We start from the raw sequence: 19,673 nt of genomic DNA, 5'->3' as shown, positions 1-19,673 counted from the left end.
AACATTTCATATGTGACACGGTCGTAGCCTGGAGCGGAATTATTGCAAGAGTTTAGTGATGTTTGTAGCTCAGCTAAGTTGAAAGGTTGGTTGTATTCCTCGTAATTTGTGCACTTCGATTCTAGTTTCTGCTTTTCTATCTTTGCTTTGTGTCTTTGGAAGGCTTCAGTGTAGTGTGACGAGCTAGAGACCTGCTCGTAGTGTCCACCAAGGAAGTTCGCTTGATCTTCCAGGCTATCACCCTGTGTGTTTACGAGTGGGAGTGAGTGTACTTGTCTTCCTGCTACCCTACGAACCATGTTCCAGACTTTAGCCTCTTGTGTATATGAATTTATCCCTGATAAAACTTGTGCCAGCTTTCTTTTCTGGCCTGCCGACGCGTTCTCCTGCCTCGAGATTTTATTTTCTTAAAGCTCTCAAGGTTTTCCGCTGTCGGCGAGTTCGCAGCAACCTCCATGCCCTGTTCTGTTCTTTTCGCGCATTCTGGCACTCAGTGTTCCACCACGGAACGTGTCGTTTGCCGGGCAGTCCAGATGTTTGTGGAATGCACTTGGTTGCTGCGTCAGTAAGAAAAGCCGTGAAGTACTGCACAGCTTCATCTATGCCTAACCTGCATATGTCAGTCCAATTTAGGTGAGTAAGCTTTTGAAATTGTTCCCATTTGGCTTTGTTTACCAGCCATTTGGGAACATGTGGAGGACATTCATTTATTATTGGTGTACTCAAAACTAAAGGGAAATGGTCACTTCCGTATGGATTATTTATGACTTTCCACTGAAGTAATGGTACAAGTGAAGGAGATGCGATACTGAGGTCTATGGAAGAGTGTTTTGTTGGCAAGGTATAGTATGTTGCCTCTTTCCTATTCAACAGACAAGCACCCGATGAAATGAGGAATTGTTCAATAAGACGACCTTGGGCATCACAGCGAGAGTCACCCCACAAACCATTATGTGCGTTCAGGTCCCCAAGGACCAGATAAGGTTCAGGTAGTTCGTCGATTAAAGACTGGAATTGAAGTTTTTCGAGACGGTGGTGCGGAGGTCAGCTCCCGAGGAAGCTTCATTGATATAAACATTTCCATTTCATAACTTGGCAAAATACGCACCCATTAGTAGCCTGCGAAAAGCTTTTTTGGAGATCGTCATTTCTTTCTTGAGATTTTCATAATCGCTTATGACAGGGGTCTCAAACACCGGGCCTGCGGGACGCATGCAGCCCGCGGCTTTACACGAAACAAAGCATTGTGCCATTGCTAAATGTCACTCACATTTCTCTCACACCCGCTGCAATTAAGAACGCTATCTTAGGGTAAGCTACCGAGACAGCTGTTGTCTCAAGCCTTTCTCTCGTGAGACACCCTATATGTGATCATGACACTTTGAAACAGAACCGTTATACCAAAAATGTATGTGTACATATTTCAAAATCAACGTCGCTATTTTCGTTCTAAAAATCGGTTCCAATGCATTTCTCAAATCCTGACGTCAAACGCACTTCAGACATGACCATCCATGTAATGTATAAGAAAAAAAATGTTTCAAAAGGACACTTTAGTTCAAATACTGTTCAAAGTGGACTCCCCCCATCCTCCTCCTGCTCTATCATTAATCATTGTCCCTGCTCTTTCAGAACTACAGTTTGTGTAAATGACCCGCCAGCTGAAATGAGTTTAGGACCTCTGCCTTATGAAAACAAAGCAAGATAGGAGGCAGAAGGACGCTAGTGTGGCTGTAGTTACGGTGGTTTTCGTGACACCAATAAGAATCCCTTAAACAGAACATATGTGTTTTTAATTAACGGAAGAAGAAAAGCATTGACCCGACAGTGACCTGCAATTATTACATTCTAAACGATTTTATTTGGTTCGGTTATGCAGTAATCGCTGCTGCCAGAAGTCAACACATTCACAGTATAGTGTAACCATGCAGCATTCAGCTCTGGCCGCCTTCTACTCCGCCACTGGCAACCTGGCGCACGTAGTCATGGCTGTCCAGTTTCCAAGCAGCGCTAATTGGACAGATGCTCACGTAAGCACCCTGGCTGAGAAAGTGAGTTATTCCTCATTTTTTCCCCGGCTAAAAGTACATAATAAACAACTCATTGAGTTGGGCAACCAAAGAGTGCGTGTGCCAGCACTTGAGATTTTCAGTAAGTCAGAACCGCTCAACTGTACCCAACTTCTGTGGCTACCACAGTATATATTTGTCGCCTGCAGTTCTGTCTTACATGCAACATTTTTTGTTTGACGTACACCATTTTTTTCTAATTTTATAATATATTCGAAAATATTTTAAGTGTAAAATGTGCCGACGACAACGGACCGAGAGAGAGAGAGAGAGAGAGCACGCACAATGAAGCGCTGTGTGTGTCCTCTTCATCAATTAGTTGTCGTCATGCCTCACACTTCAAATACACCAAAAGCAGCAAGCACGCCAAGTCTACCATTATTATATTCAATAAAAACATACTGATTGCTAACAACCAATGTACAACAGAGTATACTGGGTTGAACATTACAGGCTCTGACGCATCCACCACTAAGAGCATTTAGTCAGAGATTTAATTTATTTAACCTCGTGACAGGTGCGTGAGAGTACATGTTGTACTAGTATATACGTGGTTTGGAGAGCAAAAAACTGCATTGGGCAGCTTGACTGGCCCTTTGCCCAAAATAATCCAAAACGACAAATCTCATTAGAGAATTCATCTCGACTGAAATTATTTTTCCACCTATGATCAGACACAAATTTAGAGTATACCTTACAGCTAAAAGAATGAAACTATACTGCCATATACTTTTAACAGTTTATACACGGCAAAACAACATTGAAACTTTCAGCTTATCTACGGCGTGAGTGATGATGAGTGGGGGCGAAGTGTCTGTCTGTCTGTCTGTCTGTCTGTCTGTCTGTCTGTCTGTCTGTCTGTCTGTCTGTCTGTCTGTCTGTCTGTCTGTCTGTCTGTCTGTCTGTCTGTCTGTCTGTCTGTCTGTCTGTCTGTCGATATGCTGTGCTGGGTGTACGCCGGAGGGATGGACTGCCCTAGACTATAAGGAGCTTAGCCCCTGAAAAAAGAAATGATACAATCAGATGACGCGGCCTCCACGAGTTATTCACCAGAAATTATCGAAATCTTACAAGTGATTCCATTTCTGCGGCCGCTGAGCCCACCCGAGTTTTCGCTGAGATAAGTACACTCACGGGCGAGCGTTTACGCACTCATAATAGTAACTTATCATTATATGCTGACTCGATTCATTATCTCGCGCGGGTCGCTTATCACAAAACAGAATTGCAGGAATTGAGGACGCGCCCCAAATTCGGACAATGCGTTGGTTCTATATCGGGGCAACGGTCGATGGTATCTCAACTTGATATTTCTGAGCACTGATATCAGCGCTGACCTCTAGAGTGGATTCATAGCTAACCACCTGATTTGCGGTTCAAGGCTGCCAGTTACGAGTCGGTGTTTTCGATGCCATGCAGTGTGAATATGACCTGATGACAATGAAAAAAAAACGTCAAAGCAAAATTGGAGACGAAATTTTATTAGTCGCACATTTTTGTTTAACTGAGACTGCACGTGCCGGTTCCGTAGTCCGATAATCCGACAAATCACCGTAACAACATGACAGGTTTTACGTCCAAAAACCACGATATATGATTATGCGAGACAATTTAGCACAGGGCTCCGTGAGTGAGTTAACCAACCTTATTGCCGATCCAGCATTAAAGGGGAAGAGGTAGGGGAAATAAAGCAAGACACTAGCGCACTCGGACGTCCCGGAGCCGCAACTTACTCGCGTCAAATCCATGGAGGCGCCGTTTTGGGCCACTGGCGTTCCAGGATGCCAAGCACTAGAGATACTCTATATCCTACCTTTAGGGAGCATATACAGTAACTCTACCAAGCACGTGCTGGACCACGTTTCTTTGGTGTCTTGGCTCATGATTTTGCTGCTGATGGTAGTTGGCATTCTTTTTGGTTACTCGCCGGTGACGCACAGTCTCAGAGGAGGTGTTTCTGTGTGGCTCGCTCGCGCCTTCTTGCAGTATTGGCATATATCTGTAGAGTTTACTTACGGGCAGACGCGCTTTGCCCAGACGGGGGTTCTTATGGCTTGATGGTTCAGCGAACTGGGAGCACGGGGGTAAACACAGACGCAAAGCAAAGAAGAGGCACACAGCACGACGTTGTTTCTTGAGCGCTCGTGCTGTGTGTCTCTTCTTTGCTTTGTGTTTGTGTTTACCCCCCACGCTCCCAGTTCGCTGAACCATCATGAATTACCAACTAGCCCACCTTTCCATCCTATTGCAATTCATATGGCTTGTACTTGCAACTGCTGGAGTGTGGCTGCTTCGCTGCCTCGTAGGTCTCAGTGAGACGGTGGGTAGAGGCATGTGCTGGTTCTGTACCGTGCACTGCAGAACATCGCCATAGGTTGTGATGGAATACTCTTCGTCTTCGGCATCGGGTCTTTCCGGCTCCGAGGAATGTTTTCACGCAGACCCACGGCTAGTTAGCACGTGGGCCTCCGCATCTGCCTCCTCGTTGTGGTTCGGGCCCACGTTCAGCTCCCTAGCATGCGCAGGGAACCACCTGACGGTAACACTGGTTTCTGGTAATTCTATCGTTGAACATATTCTTGCGGTTATTCCATGGCTGTTGTTTGTAGCAAAGTTGACTATTGCCGGCTTCGAGTCGCTGAGGACCATGCGGCCATCCGGGATCATCAGTCCAAAAAATATTCGAGCGCGAACACACACACACACACACACACACACACACGCGGAAGACGAAGAAAGAGAAGAGGCTTGACGCACACAGGCTCCACTCTTTTGCTGCAAAAGGTCAGCTATTCTGTCTTCCTGCTCTCTGAATTTATTCAGGGGTTGCTTTCGAACACCTTGGGATTCCGTTCGACACGGAGTCGAGGCTCTCTCAGTGGCCATTCGGCCGCAATTACCAGTCGTACTATAGGCCAGCGGCTGCCGGTTCCAACATGGCTGGCTCATACCCGCTCGGGTATGTCTGAGCCAGAGGCCGTTTCTGTACAGCCTCCGATGGCAGGCAGTCACCCTGGTCCGGGGGATTCGCCTCGATCGAATGGTTCGACATTTTCGCCGGACGGGGACAGGGCGCTGCTCGATGTAGATTTGCAGAATGCGCCAGTTACTTCCGTTCCCGCAATCCCCGACGTTACTAACATCCAGTTGCCTGCTGCAGCGGGTGAGGCGCAAAATGGTAGGCTGCCTGCCGAAAGTGGTCAAATGATGCAAGCTTCTTTTCACCGCGTGATCGCACATCAGAAACAGATCCACGATATTTTATTCGATGCCTCATGTAAGGTACCTAATACCCATAGGTCCCAGATCATTGGTTTGCTCCGACAAATTGTACAGGAGTGTGCTGATATCCGAGCAATTGCAGAAAACCAGGGTGGGCGAATGGACGAACTTCGTCACCAGTTGGCCCTGTCGAGACATTCGGCTTCTCTCGGTGCGGCACTCTCGGCTCCCCGGCCTGTCCAAACGGCCGTGACTTACGCGGCGGCAGCCGCGCGGAGCACGGCGCGTCCTACCGTGGTCCCGCCCGTTTGGCCTGAGACTTGTTCTCACCCTGTACTGCCGTCCCACTGGTCTGAAATCGCTGACCAACACACAACGCACACCACCAGGCGAGAGCATGAACATATTATGTTTCTAACCCCACTCATTCCGTCTACCAATCCTGCCAATGAGGTCACGAAGGTTATTAAGTCAAACATTGACCCCATGAGGGAAAACATTGGCGAACTGACTATCAGAAAGACACGTCATGGATTAACAATATTAACAAACGACCATAACGCTATTACTAGGTTAAAAAATGCACTTGAAAAGAACGCAATCACAAGCATGTCATTGTCAGTCCGATTGCCCCAAAAGCGAAAACCTCGCGTCAAACTCACTGGTGTAGACTCCGATATTCCAGCCGCCAACATCATCTCAATGCTAAACATGCGCAATCCGAACCTACATTTAGACCCGACCACATGCCGAGTGGCAGTATCGTACAAGGAGCGATCGGGCAACTTCACTCATGTGCTCGAAGTGGATCCTTCCACCTGTCGCTCACTGCTTGCTCAGGAACGAGTTCTTCTCGGTTGGACAGCATGTAGCGTGAGTGAGGACTTTCATGTGCCATTGTGCACATATTGTGCAACGTACGGCCATACAAGAAAGTCCTGTCCTGTCGCCAACGAACCTGACAAAGTGGTGTGTACGAAGTGCACGGGTACACATCTTGGCGAAGCATGCACTCTTAGGATGAACGATCCAGGAATTGTTTGCAACGAATGCCAAAAGGTCGCAAGACCTAGTTCTCATCCAACTGGACATGAAATGTGTCCTATATTACGAGAACGTGTCGCCCGCATGAGGGCCAGAACAGACTATGGGTAATCCAGGAGGCGTGTACATCAAAGAAGGACGCAGCGGCCTCTATAACGTGCAGTGTTATTTACGATTTCCTGCATTAGTGCCCGCATCCTTTTCGACTCATTTATATGGATCACATGGAGGTCGCTGCTTTTGCCGCTATTCTTCTAATTACGGCATATTCATACACGAAATTACACCATATGACACACACTTACAAGTAACTGCACATCCCACAAAATTACACGATATTTCTTTCCTCAAGATATTTGCTAGTTGCGCGGGTCACACTGCAATACATGAAAAAAAGGGCCCTTACAGCTTTTCGCATTTTTGTTTTAGGAAAGGCGTTGCGCTTGTTATTTAAAATTGATCAGAACTATCATGACTCACAGCAATAACTTAAAATTTTTACAGGCTAATCTAGACCATACACGTGATGCCACAAAATTATTGATAGAACACATGACGCAACAACACTTCAATTTCGCCTTCGTGTGTGACCCGCACATCCGCGCAGGCACTGTTCAAGGCATACCACACACCATAACAAAGTTCCACGCACCAAACAATCCTCGCGTCATGCTTCTAGTGCACAACACTAATTTTGACTTTTTCCCTTTACACGTAACAGATTTGGTTGTTGCAGTAAAGTGTGAAAGCCTTGACCAAACATTAATACTGATTGCTGTGTATGCACCGCCGCAAAGACCTATTGACCCAGTTCTGGATGAGTTGCAATGTATAGTTTCATTGATTACAGATTGTACTGTCATCATAGCCGGAGATTTCAATTCTAAGCATAGAATGTGGGGGCCAGCTATAGGGGATGTTCGAGGCTCTCAAGTAGTCCAATTCGTGACGGCGAATGACTTAGTCATATTGAACAACCCCAACTCCCCTCCAACTTTCACAACTCCGTATGCAGATTCATGGATAGATTTAACCATGGTTTCGCATGACCTCACTCGCGATGCTTACCATTGGAAGGTTCTCCAAATTCCTACTCTCTCGGACCACAACTACATTGAATTCTCGTTTTCGCAAGCACATACCAGCAGTGCTAAACGATTGACTAATCTAGGAAGAACGAAAATTCTTAACAAATTAAAGGACGATACTTGGTTCACAAAGATACTCGGCTGCAACATTGGGTCACCTGAAGCCCTGAACATGGTTATAGACAAGTTTTATGCGATATACTCCGCTTTAAGCCAACGTTACTCAAGACGCATAACATCGCGTAGTAATTTAGGTAATGGTTGGTGGACACCAGAATTGACTATTGAACGTAAGCGTGTTCGGGCTATGCGACGACGATACCAGCGAACAGCTGACCCCGTTCTTCGAGACATGTATCGCAAATTATACGTTGATGCATTCTCAACCTACAAGGACAAAATCAGGAAAGCAAAATCATCGTTTCATAAAGACATTTGTGACTTTCTCACTAAGAAATGTTTATATGGTGATGTTTTCAAAACCGCATTTCAAAAACACCACCAAGTAACTTTTCTTCCTCCTCTAGATTTACCTAACGGCACTCGCACAGCTTCTGTAATGGAGTCCGCCCGGCTACTACTCGATACATTGGTAGTAGTGGACAGCTGTTCTGAAGATAACATGCACCACACTATCATGCGTAACATTGCGGCTAGTCCTTACCCGTGGCATACTTTTGACCCTCCTTTTACAATATCTGAGATAGAGTGCGCGATGAAACAGGGTAACTCACACTCTGCCCCTGGACACGACGGATTAACCTACTCGTTCATTAAAGAATTATTTGAATACCATCCTCAATTTTTCTATTTTATCTTCAACACCGCCTTAAGAATCGGACACTTCCCACAGGCTTGGAGAAGAGGGAAAGTAATATTCATACCAAAGCCAGGACGTCCGCTCAATTCGCCTAATGCATATAGACCAATAGTTATGAACTCTGTATTAAGTAAAGTATTAGAAAGACTCTTAAATGCTCGTCTGTATTATTTCCTGCACAATAATAATCTTCTTCACAATAATCAATATGGTTTTACGCACAATAAAAGTGCTACTTTAGCACTATACACACTGCGAAGCAAATTGGCTGCATACAAGGCAGCCAAACTTCCTACCATACTCATATCGCTTGATTTTGTTGGAGCATTCGATAGTGTTTGGCATCCTGCAGTCTTGAACTTTTTACGCAAGCACAGGTGTCCACAAAACTTGTACTTTCTACTCAAATCCTTTTTATCGAACCGCAGTGTAGCTTTTTCAACCAACGTTGCAGAAGAGACAGTTCGTACAACGATTGGCAGCCCACAAGGATCCCCTATCAGTCCGCTACTGTGGAACATAGTAATATACAGCTTACTCAATCTTCCCGTGCCACCCGACGTACACATACAGGCGTACGCGGATGATACCATCATTGTTATCACAGATAAGTCAAGACTCCGATTACAAGCAAAGGCTGAGCATGTCCTGGCTTTGGTATCTGGTTGGGCACGAGAACAAAAAGTTACCGTAAGCGCCGAGAAGTCGTTCTTCGTGTTCTTTAATAACGGACACATGGGTACATCAAAACGCTGCCCATCTATCCGCATGGATGGCATTTTTCTCAAACACAAGAAAGAAATTAAGATTCTAGGCGTATTATTTGACCCCTCTTTAAATTTTCATGCCCACATTGACTATATTAAAGCAAAGGCTGAAGTGTCCACGTCCCGGCTCCTCGCATTTGTTAAATCGCACCGTTCATTAAAAAGTACACTCATTAGACGACTCTACCGTCAAGTAATATTGCCCTCTCTCACGTATGCATCTCCGGTATGGTGGCCTATGTTCCCATCAAAATTCATTAGGGCGCGAGTTTTATCAGTTCAGCGAACCGTCTTAATTTCCTTAACAGGTGCATTTTACACCACACGTACGTCATCCCTACAGATTCTCGCTAACGCGCCTCCGTTACCACTAGAGTTGGACAGACAATCTGCAGAATTTTCCTTATTTATACTCCGGAACGTAACTTATTATGGTGTAAAAACATTCAAACCGGCTGACATACTATATCCATGCAGTCCGTGGGCTCATCACCCCAGTAAAAAATATAAATTTACTTTCACTAAACTCTCACCATCAGAAGAAGTGGTTATTTTCAAAACAAAAGCCATTCACGTATACACTGACAGCTCATACACGTCCTACGCGGTGGGTGCGGCATATATTGCTTTGACAAAGGATGGAAAAATTATAACTGTTAGAAAATTTCAGATCCGCAACGCTTCAAGCGCATACGACACGGAATTAATAGCATTCCAAGAAGCCCTTCATTTCGTTTTTACAAACAACTTTAACACGCCAGCCCACATTTACACAGACTGTCTATCGCTTCTAATGAAGCTTTCAAGTCTCACTGATAACGATGAAAGAATTCGGAACATTAAGCTGCTTCTTAACCATATAATCTCGTCAGGCAAAATTATAAAAATGTTTCATGTACCTGGCCATATGGGAATTTTGGGAAATGAGCTAGCTGACGCTGCAGCTGCATTAGGAGGAAAATCAGGCTTCGTGCGTTACGCCAAAATATCTATTCGGTCAGTACGAACTCAGTTTCATAAAATCTTGAATTCATATTGGCACACCCATTGGCAGACTGAGGGACCTGAGACAACGCTATTTCATTGGATCACAAGTCCGTACAAAATTCCTCAATAGTTCCCGCCTCCTAAAAACCTAACACACTTGTTATCTGGTCACGGACACTTTCAGTATTATCTTCATCGCTTCAATATAACTGCATCGGACAGGTGTATGTGCGGTGCACCTTGCTTGAGCGAACAACACTACTTTAATGAATGCCCAAACACACAACACATTGTGACCCATTTACGTGTGCCCAAAAGTGATACAACACTACCTGCGCATTATTATGGGCTATTGACCAATAGAAAATCTCGCGCATATCTACTTCAGTTAGTGACTGTCATGCGCAACTCTGTTTCTATGACATCCACATGACACGTATTAGCTACCAACACTTTATCAGGACGTCGCTTCATACTCCGAATCACCTCCATATCACAACTTTTGCGTGAGTGCTCTCGATTACAGTCGCAGTTATGCCAACAAAGGTGGGGGAAAACCTCGGCGACTGATAACGATAGCATCACTGCTCCATTTTCCCTAAGTACTCGAACCATAGGATTCGCAACGCTTGCGCAAGTACCTAATCCTGCCCCCCCCCCTTTTTTTTTCTTAAAAAGCTTGTTACTATTGCGAATGGCGCCTTGTCTAAGTTCGCAGCGGCAAACAGGCTGCCCAAGGTTCCCTGCTGCATCGCTGGTTGGAACGACAGCCCGACGTGCCTGGCTACATGACTCCTGGTGAAGAAATGGGCTTCGACATCACAGAGGCCACTGCTACCATCCTCGTCAACGTTTACCCATCCTCAAGACCACTGGCTCGCATCCCACTTCGTTGTTTGTTTTTGGACTTTCTGCATTCAACGACAATGCATTTAAAATAAACACACACACACACACACACACGCACACACACGAACTCCAAAAACTCAAGTGGGGGAAATACACTGCTGCTGCATATCGACCTGCTCATTCCTGAGAAGCTAACTAGTTTATTTATTACAGTTTCGTGCTGCACTCACTAGGTTTTACCCATGTTATTTTTTTTAACTAATTGGCTTTTTCAAATAAAAATAAAAATTTGGGAACTTTCCCCTCTTCATTTATGTTAGATTGGCTTGAGCCTGTTATACCTCCTGGTGGTGCGGGCTACCCCCTTTTTCCTTTTAGTTATTTTTACATATAGGGGGCGGAAAAAGCACACACACGCACACGCACACGCACACACACACACACACATACGCGCGCGCGCGCGCACGCATGCACGCACACAGGATCACCAGTACCAAAGCGATTGCAAACTCATCGGCTTGCGTGGGTGACTTGCATCGTATGCTCCCCGACGTTGTCAGTACTCCAGCGTCTGCTGCGATGACTGTTGCTGTGCACGTGTTTGGTTGGTGGGGATACGTCGCCACGTCCACGTAGTATGCGCGCGGGTCATTGGCGTGTCCCTGTGTGAGGGCCGTGGCTCTCGCCATTCTTCTTTCTTGGTGTACTTTTGGGTACATGTGCTTCGCTAAAGGTGGTACCCTCAGTCTTTGGAAAACGTCCCAAGGTAGCTGCTTTTCTACCTCAGAGGTCATCCCTGGCGCGTTTATTCCGATGCCCTGTAGTATCGTTCTGCCAGTCCTTGTCTTTAACGAGTACTCGCATCGCACAGAACACGGGCTAACTGCCGTAGCATCTTTAAGTTTCATTAAACTTCCCGCTAAACATGCATATTATACATTCAAATGTTAATGCTTAGGTTAACAACTACTGACTACTTACACAAACTGCAGGACTGAAGTTGAAGACCGAGTTGAAGTCGACTGAATCATGCAAGTTGAAGGAGGCACACCTACTAAAGCAATGGTAATTTTTCATGAAAATTTTCAAGTTTCTATACGAGAAACACGGACTGATGGGCGAGTTGGTAATTCATCTTAACTAAGGGTCACAGAAAATTGAAGTACAAAAGGTGGTAGTGGTGGTACTGGTTAGAAGATGAGAAAAGGCACCTAATTTCTGCAACCCGGTCGGGAGCACGGCGCAGTGCCTGCGGGGAAGGAAAAAGGGAGAAAAGTGGAAAGAGGAAAGATTAAGTGAGCAGTGGCACGGTCGTTATCAACACGAGCAGCAGTCCAGAAGCAAGGGTAGGGGTGGCAAGGGGCCCGTCCTCAGCGGTAGGCCACGATTCCCGTCTCGTTCAGGAACTCCACCAGGCTCCGGAGTGCTGGTAGATGGGGACGAGATGAGAACAGTAGGTGCTCTAGGGTGGTGGCAGGAAGGCCATGTCTCCGGTAGGCTGCGGTGACCCTAGAGCGTTCCTGGGCCAAGGCAGGGCAGGCACAGAGGAGGAGCTCAAGGGTCTCGGGGTCGCCGCAGCGGCTGCAGGCTGGGGAGGCGCAGCATCCCTTGAGGTAGTGGCGGGCTGCGGTGCACACGCATCCGGTCCGCAGCTGCAGCAGGTTGGCTCGTTCTCTCCTGGTGAGGCCTGCCTCAGGAAGACGCCTGGGTGCCCGCCCATTGGCCACCCTCTGGTCCGGGTGGACCAAGGCGAGCAGCTTCTTGATACGGGCCTGCGAGTAATCTCTCACCGTCACGGCGTACAAAAGATAGACACCTAGACAAAGCGCACACTAACAGAGAGAGAGAGAGAGAGAATAAGAATTTATTAGAAGGCAAAAAGGTCAGCCTGAGCTAGTAACTGTACGAGGTTTCTATACGAGTGGTACGTTCCTTATGCGTGGTCCATCCCAGCATTACGCATGCCTCGAAATAAAACGTGTCTGGTAACAAATCATGTCTAAAGCTTGCCACCCGGAGAGAATGTATAGGAAGAGAGGGACGAGGTTGTGCTACGAGTGGTTGGCGCACCGGCTTTCCTTTGTGTGTGTGTTTATAAAAAGAGGCGAACGATTTAGAATACTAGGCACTCAACTATGTGAGAGCGGAAAGCAGTCCTGGTCAAAGAGCAGCGAACATTTGCCGAACAGATACTTCTGTGAGTTTGGAACAAGTACTGTGCAATATAGAGTAATCGTTATCCTACTAAGGAAGAGCTTGAAAGCTTTGAGCTCTTCCATAACCGTCTTCACAAATGAGGAGGCCGCATCGACAAGACTGCTTGCTCTATATGGGAGTAGCTGGTGCACTTCGCCGCAAGCATTGGTATATTGACTGTGGCTTGAAGCCGGAGTAATAAAAACAGTGGCGCTGTGTTACACAGTAAGCACGAATACAGAAAATCAATGTATCAAAACAACAAGGTAACACATGACATGGCACATACTCACGACGCACATCCTGGCGAAAAAGAGTCACATAGCATTTTCAGCAGACGTGGAAAGGCGCGAGTGTACAACACATGTTTTCTTATTCCTATGTCCTTTTTGTCAACCTGCGTAGTGTTTGGATGATCCTTACGGTCTTACTTTGTTTAATTCTTTAATTATGCGCTTATGATTACGGAACTGTGAAAAGTGTACATGTAGCATAAACATCAAAACTAGTGTTTCTCTCGGATTGTATGATTGACTGACTGACTGATTGATTGATATATGAGGTTTAACGTCCCAAAACCACCATATGATTATGAGAGACGCCTTAGTGGAGGACTCCAGAAATATCGACCACCTGAGGTTCATCAAAGTTCCACCAAATCTGAGCACATGGGCCTACAGCATTTTCGCCTCCATCAAAAATGCTGCCGCTGCAGCCAGAATTCTTTCCCGCGACCCGCGGGTCAGTGGCCGAGTACCTTAGCCTGTAGACCACCGCGGTGGGGCTAGTATTTTTTTCTCTGCCTTTCGTGTTTCACTAACCCAGGCTTTCGATATGGCGCTGCATATTCATGCAGGCTCGCTTCGTGCGCTGGGCCAAGCTGCGCGGCGTGGCGATCAAGGGGGACTGGACGGCCAACACGACAGCGCCGTTGTTCCAGGCGCTCGCCGACTACGAGGCGCCTCGAAACGACTTCCTAGACTGGCCTGCCAAATCCACGCCCTGAAACGCGCATGCGCGTCGCTGTGGCACATTGTACTATGTGGGATACTCGCGGGTCATCTACGTATAAACGCGCTTTAGATATTGTACTCTGTCGATATAGGGGGGGGGGGGGGCAGAGTTTCGGATCTGTGCTTATTTTGCGGCACCTTGAGTGACCATGACGGTGTGAGATAGCATAATTTAGAGTTATTGTATGCCAGCGCTTTTGTAATTTCGTGTCGGCGTATAAGCGATTGCGCGTTTTTTTTGTATATTAAAAAGCGGGGTTGACGCAAAGTTTTGGCCTTGCATTTTTTGCAGAAATGTGTCACCGGACGCCTATAAGTCATAAAATGGCACATCGATTACTGCAGCGTGTGATAGATAAATAATTACAGATTTCTCATTACCAACCGGTTTCAGTTTCGGCTTGAAAGAGCTCGAAGAACGACAAGCGACCAAGTGCGACTATCGTCACGCAGCATGAGCAACTTTTAACCACGTCCGCAAACTCTGGCTAACTTCCGCACGATCCGCCTCAACGACTTTCTCCGAACAAGAAAACGGACAGCAGTGTCGCCATACACAGACATTTCAACGAGTGCGGCGCAGACTTGCGAGCAGCTACTGAATTCATTTTTCGCCTCAAGGCCACAAGGAAACTCTCAGTATTACCACAGGGGAATACACACCGAAGCTCCTTCAACAATGCCAGTAAAGGTTCCACTATAATAATATGGAATGCGACTGATTCACTGTTCGCGTCCGTCCGTTCATCCGTCTGTCTGTCCTAAACGCTTTTGTATGTCTGCACTAAGGTAACCGGTTGTTTGCTTTTAACTCAAATATTCTCTGTGGGATGTTGGTGCTGCATCAAAATTTTTGTTGTTTTGTTTCATAACCAGCAAAAAAGACGATTTCATGTCGTGAACTCAGTTTTTATTCAATGCTTGTAGAAAAAAATGTATATTTGTACTGCGTACATTTTTCTAAGTGCAGCGTATTACTTTATGCCTTATCTATTGCTTTATAATAGGCCCACATTGAGGACGCAAGCCTCGAGCAAATGAGGTAGGACAGTTTGAAAAGGCCAGATGCTGTTCCGATGCTGTTTGCAATAAAGTCTGACCTGGAAAAAGTTCGTTTCTTCCTTGTTGCTCTCTTATACTTTTCTTCTGCAGCCTAATTTACAGATTTGAGGGACAGGGAGGGCAAGGTGTAATATGACCGAGTTCCCTACTGTTTTCTGGCAATGCTAACCCCTTGCAAGGTTCTTAAGCAGTCCAATGTATAGATTCGTTCGCAGAAAGCAAACTTCCTGCAGAAATTATATTACGCATCAAAGAAAAGTTTACAGCATGATAAACAGGGTACCGAAGTTACGCGGCGTGCAGAGAAGATCGCGAACTACGCGGTTGCCTCCTCCACCTTCCTCGCCGTACTGTCATGTAATATAGCACTGTCATGTAGTATATCACGGCATGAAATATAGCACTGTACTGTCATGTAATATAGCACGGCATCGAGCCCTGCACTAGAACGCATTTGAGGCGCTTGCACTGATAACGTGATTTTTCTATTCAAAAAGGCCGCGAAGTCATTGAATTCTGTTTGCAGTGACATCAAGGTTCTCTCTATCGCATATAGAGGCTCCCTAAATTTCAGCACTCGGCCAATGGGCCGGGTGTACGAGCTTTAAGAAGCGAACTGTTTTCACAGTATTTCATACAAACTCGACTCAACGAACCATTCTATTGTACAGGACGGCAGCTATCTTCAGAGAACAAGCCTCCAACTTTAAGAGGTTACCATATATAAAAAAAATTATCCCATTTTCGTAGAAACCCACGCTACCTTCATAGTAAACGAGCGACCACTGAGAACCAACATGGCGGCCCATCAAGTATGACAGCCACCGAAACTTGTTGTAAGGAACTTGTCATCACCCTAAAAAATGGGGGCGGCACGCACATGAACCTGCCCTATCGCCGTTTGGACAGACCTTGAGGTGCAATGGACAGCAGACCTAAAAAAGAAAATTGCCCCGCCGCGGTGGTCTAATGGCTAAGATACTCGGCTGCTGACCCACAGGTCGAGGGATCGAATCCCGGCTACGGCGTTTGCATTTTCGATGGAGATGAAACTCCTGTAGGCTCGTGGGCTCAGATTCTGGTGCACGTTAACGCTGCAATTCCCACGATCAGTTGTGCCTTTGAAAAAGCACTGACTGTTCTTACTGTTCTTGTACAGTTTATTTTAAAAAAAATATGAATGAAACTTAGTTTGGGGCATCACCTAATTAATATTAATTGCAAAAACCTAATTACTATTTTATAATATGCAAGTCACTGTACCTTCTCCTAAACATGTCAAATCTGCAATAGCTGCTTACCTTGACACTTGCAGTATGTTTTAGAAACTTTATTGATGTATTATATTCAATGCACAGAGTATTAGAGGGTTGAAGAACCCCCGGTGGCCGAAATTTTCGGCGTCACTATTATATTGGTTAAAGAACCCCACATATTCATCTAAAAACGACAATCAATTTAGCATCTTGGCGAGAAACTATCACGATGACGCACTTACTGTCAAACGAAATAAGTATAAATTAAAAAGTAGTCTGGCTTCTTGCAAGAGTTACTCATCTCCACATTAAGAACTCTGAAGCAACTCATGTGCGTGAAAATTACGGCTTCAGAATCATGTCACTACAGCTTAAAGAGTTGTTGGAACGCCCGCACACCCGAAAGAAAATGTCGAATAAATTCTCCAGTGTCGTTTGAAATAGCCGTGTGACGCCGAACAATTATATGCATGATATGATGATGATGGTAATCATAACGTACCCTATGACCTTTTTCGCGATTTTCTAGATTGATATGTGGGGTTTAACGTCCCAAAACCACCACATTATTATGAGAGACGCCGTAGTGGAGGGCTCCGGAAATTTCGACCACCTGGAGTACCATTTTATCGTGTGTCATATCGTTTCCTGGGAAGCAATCTTCCCCATTCAGAGAATCTAGCTTCAATGGGCAGCAAGTCATCTACAGATAAGTTTAACTTGCTCGAATGTAAATGCATTTCAGCTGCGTACTGATTGATTTGTGTGGTTTAACGTCCCAAAACCACGATATGATTATGAGAGACACCGTAGTGGAGGGCTCCGGAAATTTTGACCACCTGGGGTTCTTTAACGTGCACCCAAATCTGAGCACACGGGCCTACAACATTTTCGCCTCCGTCGGAAATGCAGCCGCCGCAGCCGGGATTCGAACCCGCACCCTGCGGGTCAGCAGCCGAGTACCTTAGCCACCAGACCACCGCGGCGGGGCTTCAGCTGCCTACTATATGTCAGCTATGCGTCAGGCGAATCTAGCAAATATTGCAATATAAAGTGAAGAATACTGAAGGTCGCGCTGCGTTGGGCGCCCTTCCTAGTGCGCTTTTGTTGTGTGAATACGATGCTTGGTAACTGCCCTACGGTTGTCAGGCCTACGCGTCCATTACATTATCGATGTCCTGCAGAACGCGCGTAGCACGCATGCACCGGGCGTCTCCAGTAGAGACCGGCAAAGAATACGCGGCAGCCGCTTCGTGGGCCAACTGGACGGCTACTGGTCAGCGAAAAGCGAGCCTCTGAGGGACCTCTCTCACTTACCTTAAGTAATCGGGATGAATCGGGAACCATGTGTCCGCACGAGGGACACGTGTCGCTACGGTAGTCGGGACAGTAAACGTGAAAAAGTTCGACATCAACGAGATCGCCCAAGCCGTCACCAACCACCCCATCTCAACCAGTAATAGGCCAGTCGGGATGCACTGCAAACACGCAAGCGCTCTTTCACGCTCTGTTTGTATTGTCTTCCCCCGAATGCGCCTGCCCCAATCGGATACGACCTAGCGTTTAGCCACCCATCACTCTGTAACGATGTTCGTTCCAGTACTAAATATCGTCGCTCCCTCCCCTAAGTCGTTAGAATGAATAACGCTTTTAGCATATCTATGATGGGAACGATGTCAGAAGAAGCGATTGCGCTAGCTGAGATATTGACTGCCCAGTGATCTCGAACTAGAGATAACAGTCATGAAAGGAACGGTATCTGTCAAGATAGCCATTAGATATGTCACTATTTACCACTAGAGGCAACCATAAAGCAATCTGTATTTAAAGCCTAAAATTTTACATCTCATAAAACAAATGTGCGGCTTTTCGAAGCGAAACAATTAGGAGGCAAGACGGAGATCATTCTTTTCTTTTTTCCCGTTTTTATATTCAAACGGGTCAAAAACATTGTTATCGCACGTCGTTTAAAATAAAGGGTTAGTCATAGGAGCAGATGGGCGCGGAGGGATAGGCTATAAAGAGCCGTTTCGATCTCCTCGAAGATCATTTGGCCGTCGTCCGCGTGTCGCGGACGTCCCAACCGGAGCGCTCACCTCGCGAAGGCCTATCCACGTGGCAAAATGTTCACCAAGGCGCAAGCCCTGGCAGTGACGCAGATGCTGGCGGTGATGTTCTCCAAGCTGCCGGCGCAGGAAGATTACTACGACTTCAGAGAACTGTCGAAGACGTACGACTTCATCATCGGTGAGTCGTGCTTACAGTCGCGTACCCGACTCTTTCACGGGCGAAGCCCGCCTCCCGATATAGCAAGTGGAGACAGAGCGAACTCGAGTGTCACAAAAAAAAACTGTCCTTCTGGAGCAACCTTTCATGACCGCATCAACAATGCGTTTTGGAGAACCGCGGATTGGGGCAGAAGAAAAGCACTGCTCCCGATCTTAAAGCCCTTGTTTTAGTAAGTGATAATGTCACCCCTCTCGCCTTTTCGCCACCTGTGTAATATTCGGTGCTGAGCACATCGTTGCTGAACCCAATGTGCCTTTCGTTTTTCGCGCGCTCATTGAAAGTGATGACCGTTACAGGCGAATAACGGCTCGTGCTTGTTCCTGCAAGACGCCGAGTGTTTGTTATTGTGCAGCGCTGTTTTGAACATTTAGTTCATTTAGGCATAGTTTATATTTGGCACGCCTCATTGGCCGTCGTTGACCGCTCCGAAGCGAACACTGATCAATATTGAGCACTCTAAAGACATTCGGCGGATTCTTCCAAGAATATACCACCTCGCGACAGTTCTGGCGTTCTTGTTAGCGCAGCTTCCGTTATTAGCGTGACTTGAGCCAGCCGGCATCGAGGTAGTGAAGTGACAAAGCGTATGGAGGCGTTCTTGAGACCGACCTGCTCCCATGTGCCTAACACTACCACCCGTTAGAATTTTATTGATCTACCACTAACCTTCAAGTGGAAGGTATATATAACAGCTGCATGTTGCCGGTACTTACCTACAGAGCAACAACCCGGAGGCTTACAAGGAGGGTACAGCTTAAATTGAGGGCGTGACTTCGACAGTGGCGGCCAATTGCAGATGAACGGCTTGATGAAATGCAGTTTGTTTTGTGTGTACCTATCCTATGTGTTCTGTCAATAAGCTCTCAGCTTTCGTTTAGGTGCACGGGCATCAAGCGTTTCGCCTTCATCAAAATATGGCTGCCTCGGCCGGAATTCAATCCCACAACTTGCGAGTTAACAGTCAAACACCATAATCACTATAACTCATACTACCTCGTAGTTAGGGCTATT

The 19,673-nt window shown here is 46.3% G+C and overlaps 2 protein-coding genes across 2 annotated transcripts in view; both read left to right on the top strand.

Annotated features, from left to right (window-relative positions):
• LOC119181099 (uncharacterized) overlaps nucleotides 1–14,113 on the top strand; it is a 31,799-nt gene extending 17,686 nt beyond the window's left edge. Inside the window, exons 4-5 of the mRNA XM_075888540.1 lie at nucleotides 1,932–2,051; nucleotides 13,899–14,113. Of these exons, the coding sequence (XP_075744655.1) occupies nucleotides 1,932–2,051; nucleotides 13,899–14,048 (270 nt within the window). The 3' untranslated portion in view covers nucleotides 14,049–14,113. The remainder of the gene's footprint in view (nucleotides 1–1,931; nucleotides 2,052–13,898) is intronic.
• A 4,383-nt stretch (nucleotides 14,114–18,496) lies between these two features.
• The window catches only part of LOC119181019 (putative GMC-type oxidoreductase Mb1310), a 36,260-nt gene continuing 35,083 nt past the window's right edge, over nucleotides 18,497–19,673 (top strand). Inside the window, exon 1 of the mRNA XM_075888139.1 lies at nucleotides 18,497–18,620. Coding sequence (XP_075744254.1) covers nucleotides 18,497–18,620 — 124 coding nt within the window. The remainder of the gene's footprint in view (nucleotides 18,621–19,673) is intronic.

This window comes from Rhipicephalus microplus, chromosome 3 (genome assembly GCF_043290135.1).
Source record: "Rhipicephalus microplus isolate Deutch F79 chromosome 3, USDA_Rmic, whole genome shotgun sequence".
Taxonomy (NCBI): domain Eukaryota; kingdom Metazoa; phylum Arthropoda; class Arachnida; order Ixodida; family Ixodidae; genus Rhipicephalus; species Rhipicephalus microplus.
The sequence above is the reverse complement of the archived record's forward strand: the minus strand, read 5'-3'. Positions and strand labels throughout refer to the sequence as shown.